Consider the following 15,545-nt stretch of genomic DNA (forward strand, 5'->3'; position numbering starts at 1 on the left):
ATTTTGTAAGTTTCAGGTGTATAACCTAGTGATTCACAATATTTAAAAGTTTTACTCCATTTATAGTTATTATAAAATATTGCTCTATTCCCTGTGCTATGCAATATATCCTTGTAGCTTATTTCTGAACTTTTGACAACACTTAATCTTCAAACCCACAGGAGGTAGATATCACTATTCCCTTTTTACTTTGAGGAAACTGAGGCTTACAGAGATTAAATAATTTGCTCAAAGTACCACAGCTGTGAGCCTGTGCTCTTGACCACAGTTCAATCCTAGTTTCCTTAATTGCCAAGCAGGAATAAGGGTATACAAGGTTGTAAAGGTCAAAGTAGACAGTGAGCTCCTTGAAAGTACAACTGTGCCTCCTTCATCTTTGTGCCCTCCTTGAAGAGGACTGAACATAGGATGCTCAGGTTTCACTGAATGACTAATGGACAGAAAATAACTTTTTAGACTGATGAGTGTTGTGCTAATGTAAGGTATAATTAATTTTACACTTCCTGCAGTTTTGTGTTATGACCCTTGAGCTGGATGGAAAAGTTTTCATCATTGGTCCTTTCTGTCTGTTATCTGAGTTTCCTTTCTTTGGACTTTATGTAGTTCCTTACTGTATATCTTGGGAGGCTTAGGGTACAATGAGGATGTATTGGGGTTTAACACAAGAATAAGACAGCGTCTTGCTGGCTCATTCCAAATCCTTCCTCAAGAGGCTCAGTATTTGTTGGCCTTTTTGTCCCCAAGAGAACATTAGATGTGACTTCACGACAGAGTTGACAAAGAGGCGTGGATTCCTTTTCTAAATTCACTATTAAATTGTAGCTTGTATAATACTTCATTTATTCTGTATCTAAGCTTAATGTGTCTTCTGAATAAATGTCTCTTACTAAAAACAAAATTATAAACTTTTACAGAAACATCATTTTTTGAGCTGGAAACCTGAAGATCATCCTCTTTCTCTCTGCTCCCTATGAGTGACACATCAAGACGTGTCAGTTCTTTTTTCCAAAGATCCCCAAATTGTATCCCTTCCTTCCCATTCCCACCGCTGTTTCAGACCTTTAATACCAGGATCATTTCAGAAGCCCCTTTGCTGGGTTCCCTGCCTTTTGGCTTCCCCCCACTAATACATCTTACACACAGAAGCCAAAGCCCTCCTCCCGAAATACTACAAGATATTGCCATGAAGTATTAAATGGCTTCCCTTTGCCCATTAAAGTCCCAAATCACTTGGCCTGGGCTTGAAGGCCCTTCATCATTGACCACTCACTGACTTCTCCAGCCTGACTTCCTATTATTTTATTATCCAAGCCTTAAATGTGGCACCAGCATTCCCACTTCCAGACCTCTGCCCAAGCTAGTCCTTTTCCTTGCAATGCTTTCCCAAACTTCGCCCATGTCCTTGTTCCAACTCCTTCAGAAAACCTCTCTACTCTTCCTGTCTACAGCAGACTCTCTCCCCTTCTCTCTTCTTGGTCTTTAATTCAGTGCCGCCTTCCATCGTTGTCTAACTGCTTGTGTCAGATTTTCTTCTCACCGAGAAGATTGTTAACAGCCCATGTTACGGACCATGTCCTAATTCAGTTCAGTTCAACATTCACACGGCCTGTTCCACACCAGAACCTGAACAGAGGAAGCTTCCAGTGTAATCTCGAGCAATTTAACCTTTCCATAAACTTCAGCTTGTTGGGTATGAGGGTAAATGGAGGTTGTTGAAGCAGTTTCGCGAATGTAAAGTCCTTTGTAATGTCTGGCAAAGAGTAAACTCTCAATTAACATTAATGAGTGGGCAGTGTGTAAATCTGAGTGATTTGTTTGCCTGCCTTTCTTTTAGATTCCAAGGGTAAGGGCCTGCCCACCATTTACGTTATCCCTCCCACTCCCACCCCTTAATGCCTAACACGCTGCCTGGTACGTAGTAGGCTCAGCAAACGCTCACTGAATGAATCAGTTCAGCTATGAAGTCCGTGGTAGCCCACGAAGAGGAGAAACCCTGGCAAGAACTGAAGAGGACCGAAGAAGAAAGGACGCCAGGGGGAGCAGGAACCCGTTCTTTCCAGATCTCGCGAGAGTTCCCGAGCGCTCCGAGTCTTTGTGCTTTCGGCTTCTGGCGGAAGCGTGGGGCGGGTAGAAAGAGCGCTGCCTCGCCTTTGGCGTAGGAGTTGCTTCCGGGTTGCGCGCCCGGAAGCAGGAAGTTGTCGGCCTATACTCCACGCCCGGCAGTTTAGTGTCCCCGAGGCGGGAGGAGCCCGAGGGGGCGCGGGCCCCGCATGTGAGTGACTGGGGCCCGAGGCCGGGAGGGGGGAGGCAGCTTCGTGACAGCCTCGTCACCGCACCCGTCTATGACATCCTCGCGCAGCCCACCTTTCGGGGCCACTGCCACTCCTGTCCCTCCGCTGACCCCTTTTCTGAGCCTTTGGCGTTTTGCAGACTGACGGCATCCTCCTGCAACTCCCCCGGGGTCGATTCCCTTGTGACTTTTCCTCTTTTTTTTCTTGGCTCTGCCGGGGTGAGCAAAGCGAGTTCGACCCTAATTGAACTTGTTTCGCGGGCGTCATAAGCAGTGTCCAACACAAAGGTGCTAGCGAAGTCTAGATTTCACTGCCCTTTTGACAGATTTCTAATTTTTTTCTTTTTGGTAGGTTGAGAGTAGATTCCCCGCCCCCCCTCCGAAACATCTTTTTCTAATAATTGTTAGGGAGAGAATGCTTTTTTAAAGTGTAATCTTGGTATATGATAAACATGGCATCTCGGATTTCAGAAAGGAATATGACTTGGTTTATTAACCCAAGTAAATGAGCTGTTTGTAATCTCCTTTTAGAACAAGGAAATTTGCCTGCGTCGTGTTCCGCGTAGTATTTTAAGACCATTAACCCTGCAAGCCACACTTTTTCTGGTCTAAGAGCCTGCATAGCCTTGGTATTCACCAGTATATTTCTTTTAAAGTATTTGGTCGTCTCCTTATAATAGAGACTATTCCCAGATACTTACTATTCTGGCTTTTTCTGTTTGCTCATTTAGTTGTTCCCATGGTGAAATGTTCTTTGGGCATCTCTCCCTTAATAAGTTTGCTTATTTGAGTTTGAGTTATCACAGTTTCCCTCTAAGGAACAGCATGCCTTAACCAAATTTAGCTTTGCTACGTTGAAGTTTTACGCGCAGGCTCAGCGGCCATGACTCACGGGCCCAGCCACTCCGCGGCATGTGGGATCCTCCCGGACCGGGGCACAAACCCGCGTCCCCTGCATTGGCAGGCGGACTCTCAACCACTGCGCCACCAGGGAAGCCCTACATTGAAGTTTTGACTGAAGTTCACATCGCCCAGCTTGAATACCATAGGCCCTGTTTACCCTTTCTGCTTTGGACCAAAACAATTTTCAAGACCCAGTTTGAATCCCTATTCTTCCACAGCTGCTCTCAAACTCCACAAAAAATGTCCAAGTGTAAAGTTCCTAACTTGCTCACCTAACCTCTCGTTAGGCTGATGTATTTTTAAAAAATAAGAAAAAGTAAAATAAATGAACCATTACTTACATCAAATTAGTTTGAGAACAAAATGATCACTTTAGGTCCTTTCTATAAATTTGTTCAACAGACACTGATAAGGTTCCATGTTTCTGAGGTGAATTTCCATGTCTGTTATTTGTGTTGTTATTTTCTCAATAAAAACACAAATTAATTCCCCTGCTTTCAAGAAACAATTTAGTGTGAGAGGAAGACAAGGAAGTAGATGTAATACAAAATGATAGAGTTGTGTTTAAGGTTCATAGGGCAAAAATGAAGGTTGGGATAGCGTTCAGTCATTGGGCAAAGCACTGGGGGCTAGATTTTGTAAGCAAAGGAAATTATGTGTACAAAAGCAAAAAGATGTGAAATAGTATGGCTATGAAAACTGTGAGGGAGGAATGGGAAATGAGACTGAACAGGTAGGCAGTAACCAGATCATAAAGGGCCATGCTAAGTAATTTGGACTTCATCTTATAATAATTATTAAGTATTTAATTTGGGTATTGAGACAAATGTTTTCGACATATCACCTTATAATCCCTTAACAACATGGTTGGAAAGACACAATTATCCTCATTTTATAAATGAAAACTCTGAGGCTTAAAGAGGGTAAACAGTGACTCATGGCCACACAGTAGATGGAGAATCCAGTATTTGCATTCAGCTTGTTCTAACTCTGGTGCCTGTGTTCTTAACCACCATGCTAAATTGTTCCCTAGCAGGACATGGGAAGTCAAGGAGGGTGCTTTAAATAGATGAGCAATGTGCACCAATTTGTGTTTTAAAAAAATAACTTGTAGAGGATGGATCAGAAAGGAGAAAGAGGATTGGAAATATAGAGATTAAATATATCTTTGTGATGGTGTGTGGGAGAGACGTTGAGGGCCTTGACTGCCGCTCACGTAGAGCTGAAGAGGAGGTGATGAATGTGAGAGCTATACAGGATGTAGAATTGAGGATTTGGTGATTGGTTCATTAGTGGGGATGAAGAAGCAGGAGGAGAGGTTTTAAATTTGGAGAACTGGTGTTTCCATTGATTAAGAAAAGGAATATAGTAGGAGAAATGGTTTGCAGGGGAAAAATAAGTCAGTTAGGAACACATTACATATAGGGGACTATAGGAAATTTGGGCCAGGGTGTCTGGTAGGTAGTTAGATGGGTCTTGAGTTTTGGAGAGAGTTCTAGACTGGAGAAGAGATTTGGAAATCACTAATAGCTGGTGATTAAAGCCATGGAGGGAATGAGACGGTCAAGGACAACCGTGATGAATACCAACATTCCGGGACATAGACTCAGAAGAGAACAAGAGAATTATGCCAAGGTTTGAGAGCCCTTGAGGGAGATAATGGGTAGCAATGGCAGCTGCTGCAGAGAGGTCAGATAAGGTGTTAACTGAAAAAACGTCCTTTGGACTTGGCATGTGTAGAAAGCCTTTGGTGACCTTAGTGAGAGCAGTATCAGTGGCATGAGGGGGTCAGAAACGAATGGTGACCTGAGAAACAAGAAGGTGAAGTGATACTTTTTTTTTTTTTTAAAGGGAGCTTGGCTCTGAAGGGAGGAAGAATATGAGCTCTGGAAATCTGAAGAGGAAGGATTTTTTTTTTTAATGGTAGAAACTAGAAGTGGTGAAGATAGGAATAAGTAGAAATATGTTTAAAGATGTGGGGATTCAAATATGTCAATGTCATAAAAGGCCAGAAAAAAAAAACACACACCAGCATCTATTGTAGATTTAAGTAGACCAAAGAGACATGACAGCTCCCTGTGATAATGTGATCATTGGTTGTATCCTAGACTTCTAAAAAGTTATATGGCTTGCCTTTCTTTCTTTCTTTTTTTTTGGACCTTTGGGGGAAATTTGACTGTGGACTAGATATTAGGTGATGTTAGAGAATTACTCATTTTAATAGCTATGATTCTGGAGCAGAATCACCCCAGTTGAGATTCCACTGTTCCACAGCAAAGTCTCCTAATTGTGGGGTGTGTCTGTAATCAGTAGGGAAGAGGTTTGAAATCTGCACCTGGGTCCCATTCCCAAGGTTCTGACAATTCAGTATATCCAAGGTGGTGCATGATACCTTGATTTTTGCAACTCTGCAAGTGATTCTGCCTGTGCCCTTGCAGGTATAAGCCACTGTTAAGAGTCAAGCTCGCTCATCGGAACTTCCCTCTGAGGCAAAGCTCATTTCTGCCAGAGTTGGACCTTCTTTCTGGAGGTAAAGGGATTGCCATCAAGCTTCAGCTGATTTCACTCAGTCTAAATGAATATACGTGATGCTTAGCCATGATTTTGTGTTTTTTTTTTTAAGGGACAAGTTTTTTGTTTTTGTTTTTAATACAAACTGTCGTGTTGAGGGTTGACTTGCAGCAGATTGCAGCAAGGGAGCTGCTCTATAGTCTGACCTAAAGGGACAAGATTTTTTTTTGCTTAATTAACGTCATAGCCACTAGATGCCAGTAGTACCCTCAAGTGTGACAATCACAAATGTCTCCAGACTTTCCAAGTATCCCCTCAGGGGCAGAATTGCCCCCAGTTGAGAACCACTGATCTTACCAAAGGTGAAAGGAAGGCTTTTTATCAAGACCTCCGTGTGCTCTTGAAAACTTCACTAAATTATTAGTAACTACCCTTCTGATAACTTGAGAAATGTGCCAGAATCTCGGAGAAGGATGTACAGCTTGCAAAAATGTATGTATTCAGTATCATATTACCATTGTGTAGTTGAAATTAAAAAAACCCTATTTGCAACACAAACTGGGAGTTTAATGAGATTTTTATGCGTATCAAAAGTGGGCAGAGGTTTACAAAGATTGTGAAACAGTCTTCAAAACCGATGATAGTTGGTTCTCCTTTTAGCCTCGCCTGCACTTCTTTCCCCTTCACGGTGCCCCTGAGTGCACACCAATGTGACATTCTCTTCTCCCTGAGGATACCTACAGGTGCCCCCATCTCTCAAATCTTTAAAGTTTTTTACTGGAATTTTTTTTTTAGAATTCCCACTGCTTTCCTTTTCTGGTCCTCTACTGAGTTAATGGATTTTGACTGGGTATTGTTGGATAATTTATTGTAGCTTGCTTGCTTGCTTGGAATATCTTTGTTCATTTAAACAGGAAAATGCTGTGTCTCTGGAATCACTGGTCACAAAAGCAAGATGTGAAAAATATTGTAATAAGTTATTGCTTTATTCTTTTTTCAGGAATCATTGTAGTTGATCACTTTCCAGTTTGCAACCACTCATTTGTGATAATCAAGGGACACGGTGTTGTGGTTTCGGAACTGCCTGCTCAGAATAGGAACATACTTGGTAAGGGAGGCAGCGTGCATAAAGATTAAAAGCACCAGCCCTGAAGTCAGGCACACTTGTGTTCATATCCTGGCGAGTTATGAAACCTTTCTGAGCCTTAGTTTCCACATCTGTGAAACGGGATTAATCACACTTACCTTATGGGATTGCTGTGACGACCTACTGAGATAATGTTTCTGCAGTGCTTAGCCCAACACCTGGCATATCAGATGGCATAACAAGAAATGGTAATATAGGAATGCAGCTGGACATAAGGCTTTAACTTCTAATGTATTGAATTTTTTCTGCTTCCTGAAATATTCATATACTCCTAGAATTTTAGAGCTAGAGGAAACTTGAAAATTTTTCTGGTTCAATCCTCTTATCTTTTGGATGAGGAAATAGACGGAGTGACTTAGCCAGAATCATAGCAATGAGTGTAATAAATGCCACAACAGGGTAAGTTCAGATTCTGTAAGTCCACATTTTACAACATCTTTATTGAGATACAATTTCTATGCCCTGAAATTCACCATGAAATTCATTATAAAATGTACAATTCAGTGGTTTTTGTATATTCACAAAGTTGTGCAACCATCACAATTTGTTTTGAACATTTTTGTCACTCCAGGAAGAAACCCTATATTAACAGTCACTCCCCATTCCTCCCCACCCCCTCCCCTAGGCAACCCCTAATTAAATCTATTTTCTGTCTCTATAGATTTGCCTATCCTTGACTTTTCATATAAATGCAGTCATGTAATACGTAGTCTTTTGTGACTGTCTTCCTTCACTTAGCATAATGTTTTCAAGGTTCATCCATGTTGTAGCATGTATCAGTACTTTATTCCTTTTCATTGTCCAGTAATATTCCATGGTATGAATATTATTGATGTATGGATATTATTAATATCCATTTTGTGTATCCATTTATGGACATTTGGGTTGCTTCCATTTTTGAGCTATTATGAATAATGCTGCTTAAACGTTCACATACAAGTTTTTGTGTGGATATTTGTTTTAAATTATCGTGGGTACATACACGTGGAATTCCTGGGTCATATGGTAACTCTACATTTGAGTTTTTGAGGAACTGCCAAACTGTTTTCCAAAGCAGCTGCATCATTTTATATTCCTAGCCACAGTGTACAAGAGTTCCACTGCCAGCACTTGTTATTATCTGACTTTTTGATTATAGTCACCCCAGTGGGTGAGAAGTGGTATCTTATTGTGGTTTTGATTTACACTTCCTTGATGGCTAATGATGTTAAACATCTTTTCATGAGTTTGTTGGCCATTTGTATGTCTTCTGTGGAGAAATATCTATTCAAATACTTTGCCCATTTTTAATTGGGTATTTGTCTTTTTATAATTGAGTTGTAAGGATTCTTCATGAACTCTGAATACCTGTCCCTTAACAGATATATGATTTGCAAATATTGCCCCCCCATTCTGTAGGTTGTCGTTTTACTTTCTTGATGGTATCATCTGAAGCACAAAAATTGTTAATTTTGATGTAGTCTAATTTATTTTTCTTTTGCTACTTGTGCTTTTGGTGTCATATCTAAGAAGCCATTGCCTAATCCAGTGTTATAAAAATTTCCCCCTTTGTTTTCTTCTAAGAGTTTTATAGTTTAACTCTTAAGTTTAGGTCTTTTATCCGTTTTGAGTTAATTTTTGTCTGTGGTATAAGGAAGCATCCAACTTCATTCTTTTGCATGTGGATATGCAGTTGTCCCAGCACCATTTGTGGAAAATACACATTTTATTTTATTTGGCCACGTCACACAGCTTGTGGGATCTTAGTTCCCCGACCAGGGATTGAACCTGGGCCCTTAGCAGTGAAAGCACTGAGTCCCAACCACTGGACCGCCACGGAATTCCCAAAACTACACATTTTAAAATAGAGTTTTCACCATCCTTTTACCTGAACCTTGAAATGAAGGCCTTTGTGGTCTTAAAAAAACAGTTTGAGCAACGGCAGAGAGTTTGGAGAAAGGTTGTGTCCCCTTTAATGTGGGGTTCCTCCCTCCCTCTCCCAATCCCCAAAGTCTAGATTACCTGCCTGTTAATCCACCATTAGAAGTCTGATTCTGATTTAGTTGGTCTTGGGTTGGGGCCCTGGTATGAGCATTCATTAAAAGCTCTCTAGGTGATTCTGATGTGCAGGCACAGTTAAGAACCAGTGAAGTAAAAGGTTAATAGAAAGAGGACCAAAGGGAAGGAGTCATCAGAGGAGGCATTGTTAGAAGAGGAGCTATGCCGGGATGTGTGCTGGTTTGTGGCAGTGCAGACCTCTTCCTCTGCTGGAGCTTCATGACTGTTGTCCTCTGTTCTACAGGGGGCAGCATCTCCTTACTGAGGAAATAGTTGTACCATGTCAGTGCTTTTTGATCTTAGCAACACCTTGGGGATGAAATATGTGAAATAAGAGGACCCTCTGCAATGTAAAAGCAAGAAAATAACAACAACCACAAAACCCAACCAACAGAAGAGAGCACAGATCCCAAGCACTGCTTTTCCTCCTACAAATGAAGAAAAACATTGTTCCGTAGCACAAGCACTTTTTAAAAAGAACTTTTTAATTTCATTTTACAAATGATACAGAGAATTCTATTTTGCCTTTAATTTTTGTCTTTTATTCTGTGGCCACTGTGAAACATGATACAGAGAGAATTCTTTTTTGCCTTTGATTCTATGGCCACTGTGAAACAATCTGGCTTTAAAATAACTATTAGAATGCAAATTGAATTTTGAAATGAGTTATAGATCTTAGGCCTTTAAGTATGTAAAATATAAACAGAATGCCCTTTATTGTCTGAGATTGTATTTGCAGAAAAGCATGAGGACTGCAACCTGCTAAGTCTGAAGTGCTACCATGCCATGGTTTTGTGTTGTCTGAAATTCTTGGTCTGTCAGGAACAAAGCATATCAATGTGTTCCTCAGTAAATCTTGCCTTCAGTGATAAGTTCCTCCCCTTGTGTTGCTAAAAGGTTCATCTGATGTGAAAGGAAAGAAATAATTGATCAACAACACATTCCATATTCCATTTCTTTTATTTTAGTAAATTACCAGCAGCAGATCTCCTGTGATTGGTTTCAGAAATCATTTTGGATGGCACTAGTGTTTCTGAGTCCCATTAGGGATTTATTGTGCCCTGGACAGGTATTCCTCAAAGTGTTTGGAAACCAGTGCTGGCCTGTGAACCATTTATTACTAGCCCACAATTAAAAAACACTTAAAAACTTGTATTGCATCTTGATATTGTCTCAGTGTATTCATTGTGTTTTACAGAAGAATTGTTCCTTCCCCACAGGTGGTCAAAAAGCTGGTCAAAAAGCACTGTTCTAAAGGAAATAACTTTGTGGAGGAAGTACTTTAAAGAAACCATCTTTCTTTTTGCATTCATTTTCTTTCTCTCTCAGGGATTTTGTATTAGAAGACATGGATCTTGCTGCTAATGAGCTCAGCATTTATGACAAACTTTCAGAGACTGTTGATTTGGTAAGACAGACGGGCCATCAGTGTGGCATGTCAGAGAAAGCAATTGAAAAATTTATCAGACAGCTACTGGAAAAGAATGAACCTCAGAGGGGGCCACCCCAGTATCCCCTCCTTCTAGCTGTGTACAAGGTAAAAATGTGTTCTGACTTGGAAATAGCTTAGAGCACAAACTCTTCAACATTCTCCCCAAATATTACTGTTGACTGATTCCACCACTGAACCTTGGTTTTTCTATGAATAAATTGGCCTTTACTCTTTGTTACGATGTGTTATTAGCAAATTTGACTACTTTGTTAAATGTTCTAGATGAAAGATGTGTATTTATCATTAACTGTATCTGTGTATATTTTTAAATGAGGGACATAGCCCCTGGTCTGTATGATAAAAGCTTGGTGAGCCTTGCAGTCCTCACAGTTCTCAAGCTTTAAATGCTTTCAGAAGTGAATGTCAATGGCTTGTTTATGAAAATGGATTAGTTCTTAAAGCACGCTGGAAATAGTAGAAGATGCCTGTTTTTTTTCCTTGGCCTAAAAGTATTTTATTTGCTGTAACAATTATTAATCCATTTCCTGTCTTTCCTTGTAGGTCGTCATAACCCTGGGATTAATCTTGCTCACTGCCTACTTTGTGATTCAACCTTTCAGCCCATTACCACCTGAACCAGTGCTTTCTGGAGCTCATACCTGGCGCTCACTCATCCATCACATCCGGCTGATGTCTTTGCCCATTACCAAGAAGTATATGCCAGAAAATAAGGGAGTTCCTCTGCATGGGGGTGATGCAGACAGACCCTTTCCAGGTAGAATACTGCATTTGTTATTTATTAGATACGGCTTTCTTGGCAGTATATCATGAGAAAGGAAATAACATTTACTGACATCTAATGAGAGACACTTTCCCTATGTTGTCTCATTTAATTCAATCCTCAGGGAAACTATGGGATGGGTTTTATTACCCCATTTTGCAGATTGAGAAACTGAGGCTCAGAGGATTAAGAAGCTTGTCAGAGAAACACTGGGTGGAGCCAAATTCAATCCCCTGATTATAAAACACACATGATGGGGATGAGTGTTTTCGCTCATAGGAGGGATTTGAGTGTATCTTACTCTACTGTTTTCTCTCCTGTGATCCCTATCCATAATAGATTTTAATAAATAGCTATTGGTTTATTGAAAGCATCTGAGTCCATATCCTCTAATAATCCTTAGCCTGTTGGCTAGGTGTTTGTCTAGGTATATCCCTCTCTTTCAATTGAGTCTTTTCTCTCTGTTTCACAGTTCACTATGTGGTGCTCCTGAGTATACAATTTTGCCAATAAGTTGAATTAAAGAAGCACTTAAATTTAGTAACAATGTATCAATGGTAGCATAGGAATTCCTGGTCCGATAGACCATTTGAGGAGTTCCCTTTTGAGAATAGTGTAATGTGGTAAGATTCAAAATTTACTTTTGAGAAAGAATAAGGGGGTATTATTTGGAGATTTTATTTTATTCATTTATTATTGTTTTATCTTAATGTTTATCTTATTTGCCTGTATGAAGGAATATGTAAGTTAATATCACAAATGGATTATAGAACTTTTTGTTTAACTGTGTTCTGAAACCTTTCAGCTTCAGCATAACTGTTGAGGAAGTATGTTTTCTCTTCAGTGTTTTCAAAAAATATTTAGCAGTTGAAACTAAGCTTTATAATCATAATGCTACTCTTTAAGCCAAGATCTAATCAGTCATAAAAATCATCACTTGGTTTGGGTCTCCTTTGAAAGCTATTTTTGTGCACTTGAGGAAATCATGGAAAGATTTCGAGAATTGTATCAAAATCAGAGGAAGGGAACGTTGTAAAACAAAAACCCAGCCTCGTAAGTTTTTTTTAAAAATCAACTTCTGTATTTAAACGTTTAAATTCCAAATATATAACTTTCTTGTATTTACTGGGGAGGTTGTTTTTGAAACAACAAAGCTCAGAAAAATGAAGTTTCCAGCTCCTATCAGGAAGGTCCAGAGCATGTAGGGGAAAGAGCCAGAGAAACGTGTCAGTTAGGCCAGCCTGTGCTGCTGCCTCGGATGCATCAGCCTCCTTTCCTGTCTTCCCCTCACAGCCTCACTAACGTCATTTTCTACTCTTTGGCACATGAGATGAAGTCAACAATTTTTAGGACCAAGTTGATGGCACCTACTTTCTTTCTCCCCATCTTACAAAGTACATCTCCACAGACTGTTGAGTTAAGCAATAATAGTCAATGGACCGTGACTGCTCATTCTGTGTATCGGAGTTTAAAAGGTCAAGAAACATAGGTGTCTTGTCAACAAGCCAGGTTGTTTGGCCACTCCAAATGAATATGTTGCCTTGCAGATAGAAATAAAAATGAGTCCTTAGAGCTCACTTGTAAAGAGAGAGCATTGGAAGGGTGTGGTTTTAGGTCCTTAATGTTGTTGATTCTATTAAAGTGCTGCTTTTACTTGTAAAGGGAGATACTGCACCCTATTTTCCTATGTGTGATAATTCTGGGAAGCTGTAGACATGTAAAACTAACAGCATTTTGCATAGCACTTGGAAGGAAACTTAAGAATGCATAATTAAGTGGTGAATAGAAACATATTGGGGAGAACTAGGTATAAGAAGGGCAAACTGCTGGGCCTGAAAGAGGGCCAGAAAACTAAAAAATATATAACTCATTCCTATTGTCATGGTACCCCAAAGCAGCTGCCTTTCAGTTAGGACTACTTAGCATTACCTTTAAAGTAAATGTCGAGGGAGAATGTAAAGTGAATGTAGCTCCCATGGGAAAGCCCGTCAGCGTATTGTTTCCTTAAGGGCTGGCCTAACGCTCCTGGGGATCATCTGACACTCCTTGAAGGGAGCAGCAGTGACCTACCAGTTTCACCACCTCCAGTGCTGCTAGGTTTCTTCCTGACCACTGGTGGGTTTTCTGCTTGACTCTACCCAGGGAACAAAAGGCAACAGAAGTTGTTCTTCTTGTAAGTTTCAGCCTTGGGTAGGATACCCTGCCCCTAACTCCTCTTCATGGAGTGAATGAAGTGACTGCAGTGAGTCATGTAAAATCCCACTCTGCAGCAGAAAATAAGCTGACTTATTTAGTACTTACCAGATGCCAGGCCCTGTTCAAAGGGCTTTCCATATATTGGCTCATGTGATCTTCACAATATCCCTATGCAGTAGGTTCTGGTTTTATGTCTGTTTTACAGATGAAGACACTGAAGTAGAGTGCGATTAGCTCGCTTGCCTGATCTAATAAGGCTAGTTAGTCATGGAACCATGATTTGAACCTAGGCCGCCCATCTTCAGAGTCTGAGCTCTTAACCTCTGTTATGAGTAGTTTGTAGCTACATGGTATACCTGAAGAGTCTAGCTGTAAGTTTGATTTTGGAGTTCAACACTCTTTCAGGTCACCAGATGCCTTCTCTCTCAGCTCCCTAGTCCCCGAAGAAATAAGGTTCTTTCTGGCTGGTACTGCACATACCAGCCAAAAATAAATGGTCCTCCAAGCCATTGGCCCTTTAGAATTTTCCTGAACTAGTCTTTTCCTAGGCATTCAGCCCAGCTCATCCTCCCAGTCTGCACCCTTATAGGTAAGGTTTGACTTACTGTTTGACTAAGTCCTTTCTCTTATTAACCTGCAGTTTTCTCTTCACATTCACATTCTTAGTTCTTACCCACCCCCGCCCCTGGCCTCATATCTTTATATCTGCTTTGACCCTGCCAGCCACCCTCTTGGCTTTCACCCTTCTGTGGAATCATTGAGTCTTAGAGCTCAAAAGGAACTTTATAGAGTTGGTCTGGTACATACCCCTGTTTTGTAAAGAGGAAATTGAAACCAGGAGAGGTGAAATAGCTTGCTTACCCAGCTAAATGTGACAGACTAGCACTTGAACCTTAGTTTCTTTAGTCTAGCACATTACAATTACTGCCTGCTGCCTCTGCCCTCATTCAAGCCAGGTTCCAGAATGTTAGGCCCAACTATTTTGTTTACCTGGGGCATTTATAATTTGTAATTGTAACATCCATATATACTGAGGAGGCCTGGGACAGTTCTCACATACAATGAGAAGCTGCATCTCTGTATCTGTACTGCATAATGGGAACTTTATGTACCCGTGAACTTTCAAGGGAAGGTTGAAGTAGATCTACCAATATCAAGGAGTTTGGGATCATTCACAAGCAGATCATTCACTGACTTAGAACTAAGGTAAGGACCTAATCAGAATTAGAGTCCAGGCCAGTGCTCAGCGTGAAATGCTAGGACCTGTTTATTTACAAATAAAAGAGTAAAGTGATAACAGCTCTGTCGGGCACTTACAGTATACTTGGCACTGTGCCGTATACTGTGCCATGTATTCCTCAGTCTTCACATTAGTCACGTAAGGTAGTTAATATTTTTATGTCCATTTCAAAGATGAGGAAGCTGATGAGCAAGGGGGTTGACTAACTTGCCAAAAGTCTCACATTTAGAGACAAATTTTTATACAAGGAGAACTTATAAAAATAGATGGACTTTCTGGTTTGGAATGGTTCAAACATGTTGCTTCCTGAAGGCAAAGCTGTTGGCGAGATGATTTCTTGGGTTCCTTCCATCCCTACGGTGTACAAAAGTGGCTCTGGGCCTATTACCACCCATGCAGGGGGCCTGGCCAAGGTCAAGACGTCACCCCTGCCTCACGCCCAGGATGCTAGAAATGCTAAGCAAAACAAGCTGCTGGAGAGTAGCCTGATTAAATACTGAGCACGTACCAGTGAAAGTCACAGAGACTTTGTCGTGGACTTTTGCAGGGTTTTCTTGGATATGTTTCTAATATGAGAAATCTAAGAAATCATGAGGTTATATTTATTTCATCCTTATTTTGAGGTTTCTCCAAGTTCAGATTACTTGTTTGATTTTTCTCCCCATGGACTTAATCCTATTGTTAAAGCTTCTGAAAAGTCAAGGCTTCGTTCATTCATTCATTCAGTGAGTGTGTATTCAGACCCTACTGTACACCAGCAACTGTTCTCAACAAAGCAGTGAACAAAACAGTCCCCCTCCTCTTGTGGAGCTAGTCTTGGCTTTGTGCCTTTCTTCTTCTCTATCCTTTTTACCCAGAGGGAGGTTTTTTTGTTCCTGGAAAGAAATCTGTTTCTTATTTTTTATTTTTTTGCTTTTTGCTTTTCACCAGATTAATAGTCTGTGTAAAAGGACTCTCTCCACTTAGAATTCCAGAGTATGTTATGGTTGTCCACAGCGAGCCAGCCTG

General features: G+C 40.6%; 1 protein-coding gene across 3 annotated transcripts in view; it reads left to right on the forward strand.

Moving 5' to 3' along the window:
- Positions 1-2,162: 2,162 nt before the first annotated feature.
- Positions 2,163-15,545, forward strand: part of C10H6orf89 (chromosome 10 C6orf89 homolog) — a 27,209-nt gene continuing 13,826 nt past the window's right edge. Inside the window, exons 1-4 of one of the 3 annotated variants that reach the window (XM_065885261.1) lie at positions 2,163-2,272; positions 5,632-5,723; positions 10,218-10,425; positions 10,882-11,095. In XM_065885261.1, the coding sequence (XP_065741333.1) occupies positions 10,237-10,425; positions 10,882-11,095 (403 nt within the window). In that variant the 5' untranslated portion in view covers positions 2,163-2,272; positions 5,632-5,723; positions 10,218-10,236. The remainder of the gene's footprint in view (positions 2,273-5,631; positions 5,724-10,217; positions 10,426-10,881; positions 11,096-15,545) is intronic. The other 2 variants (XM_065885262.1, XM_065885260.1) reach the window with 2 other exon arrangements.

The sequence above is a fragment of the Phocoena phocoena genome, chromosome 10 (genome assembly GCF_963924675.1).
Source record: "Phocoena phocoena chromosome 10, mPhoPho1.1, whole genome shotgun sequence".
NCBI classification, from domain to species: Eukaryota; Metazoa; Chordata; class Mammalia; order Artiodactyla; family Phocoenidae; genus Phocoena; species Phocoena phocoena.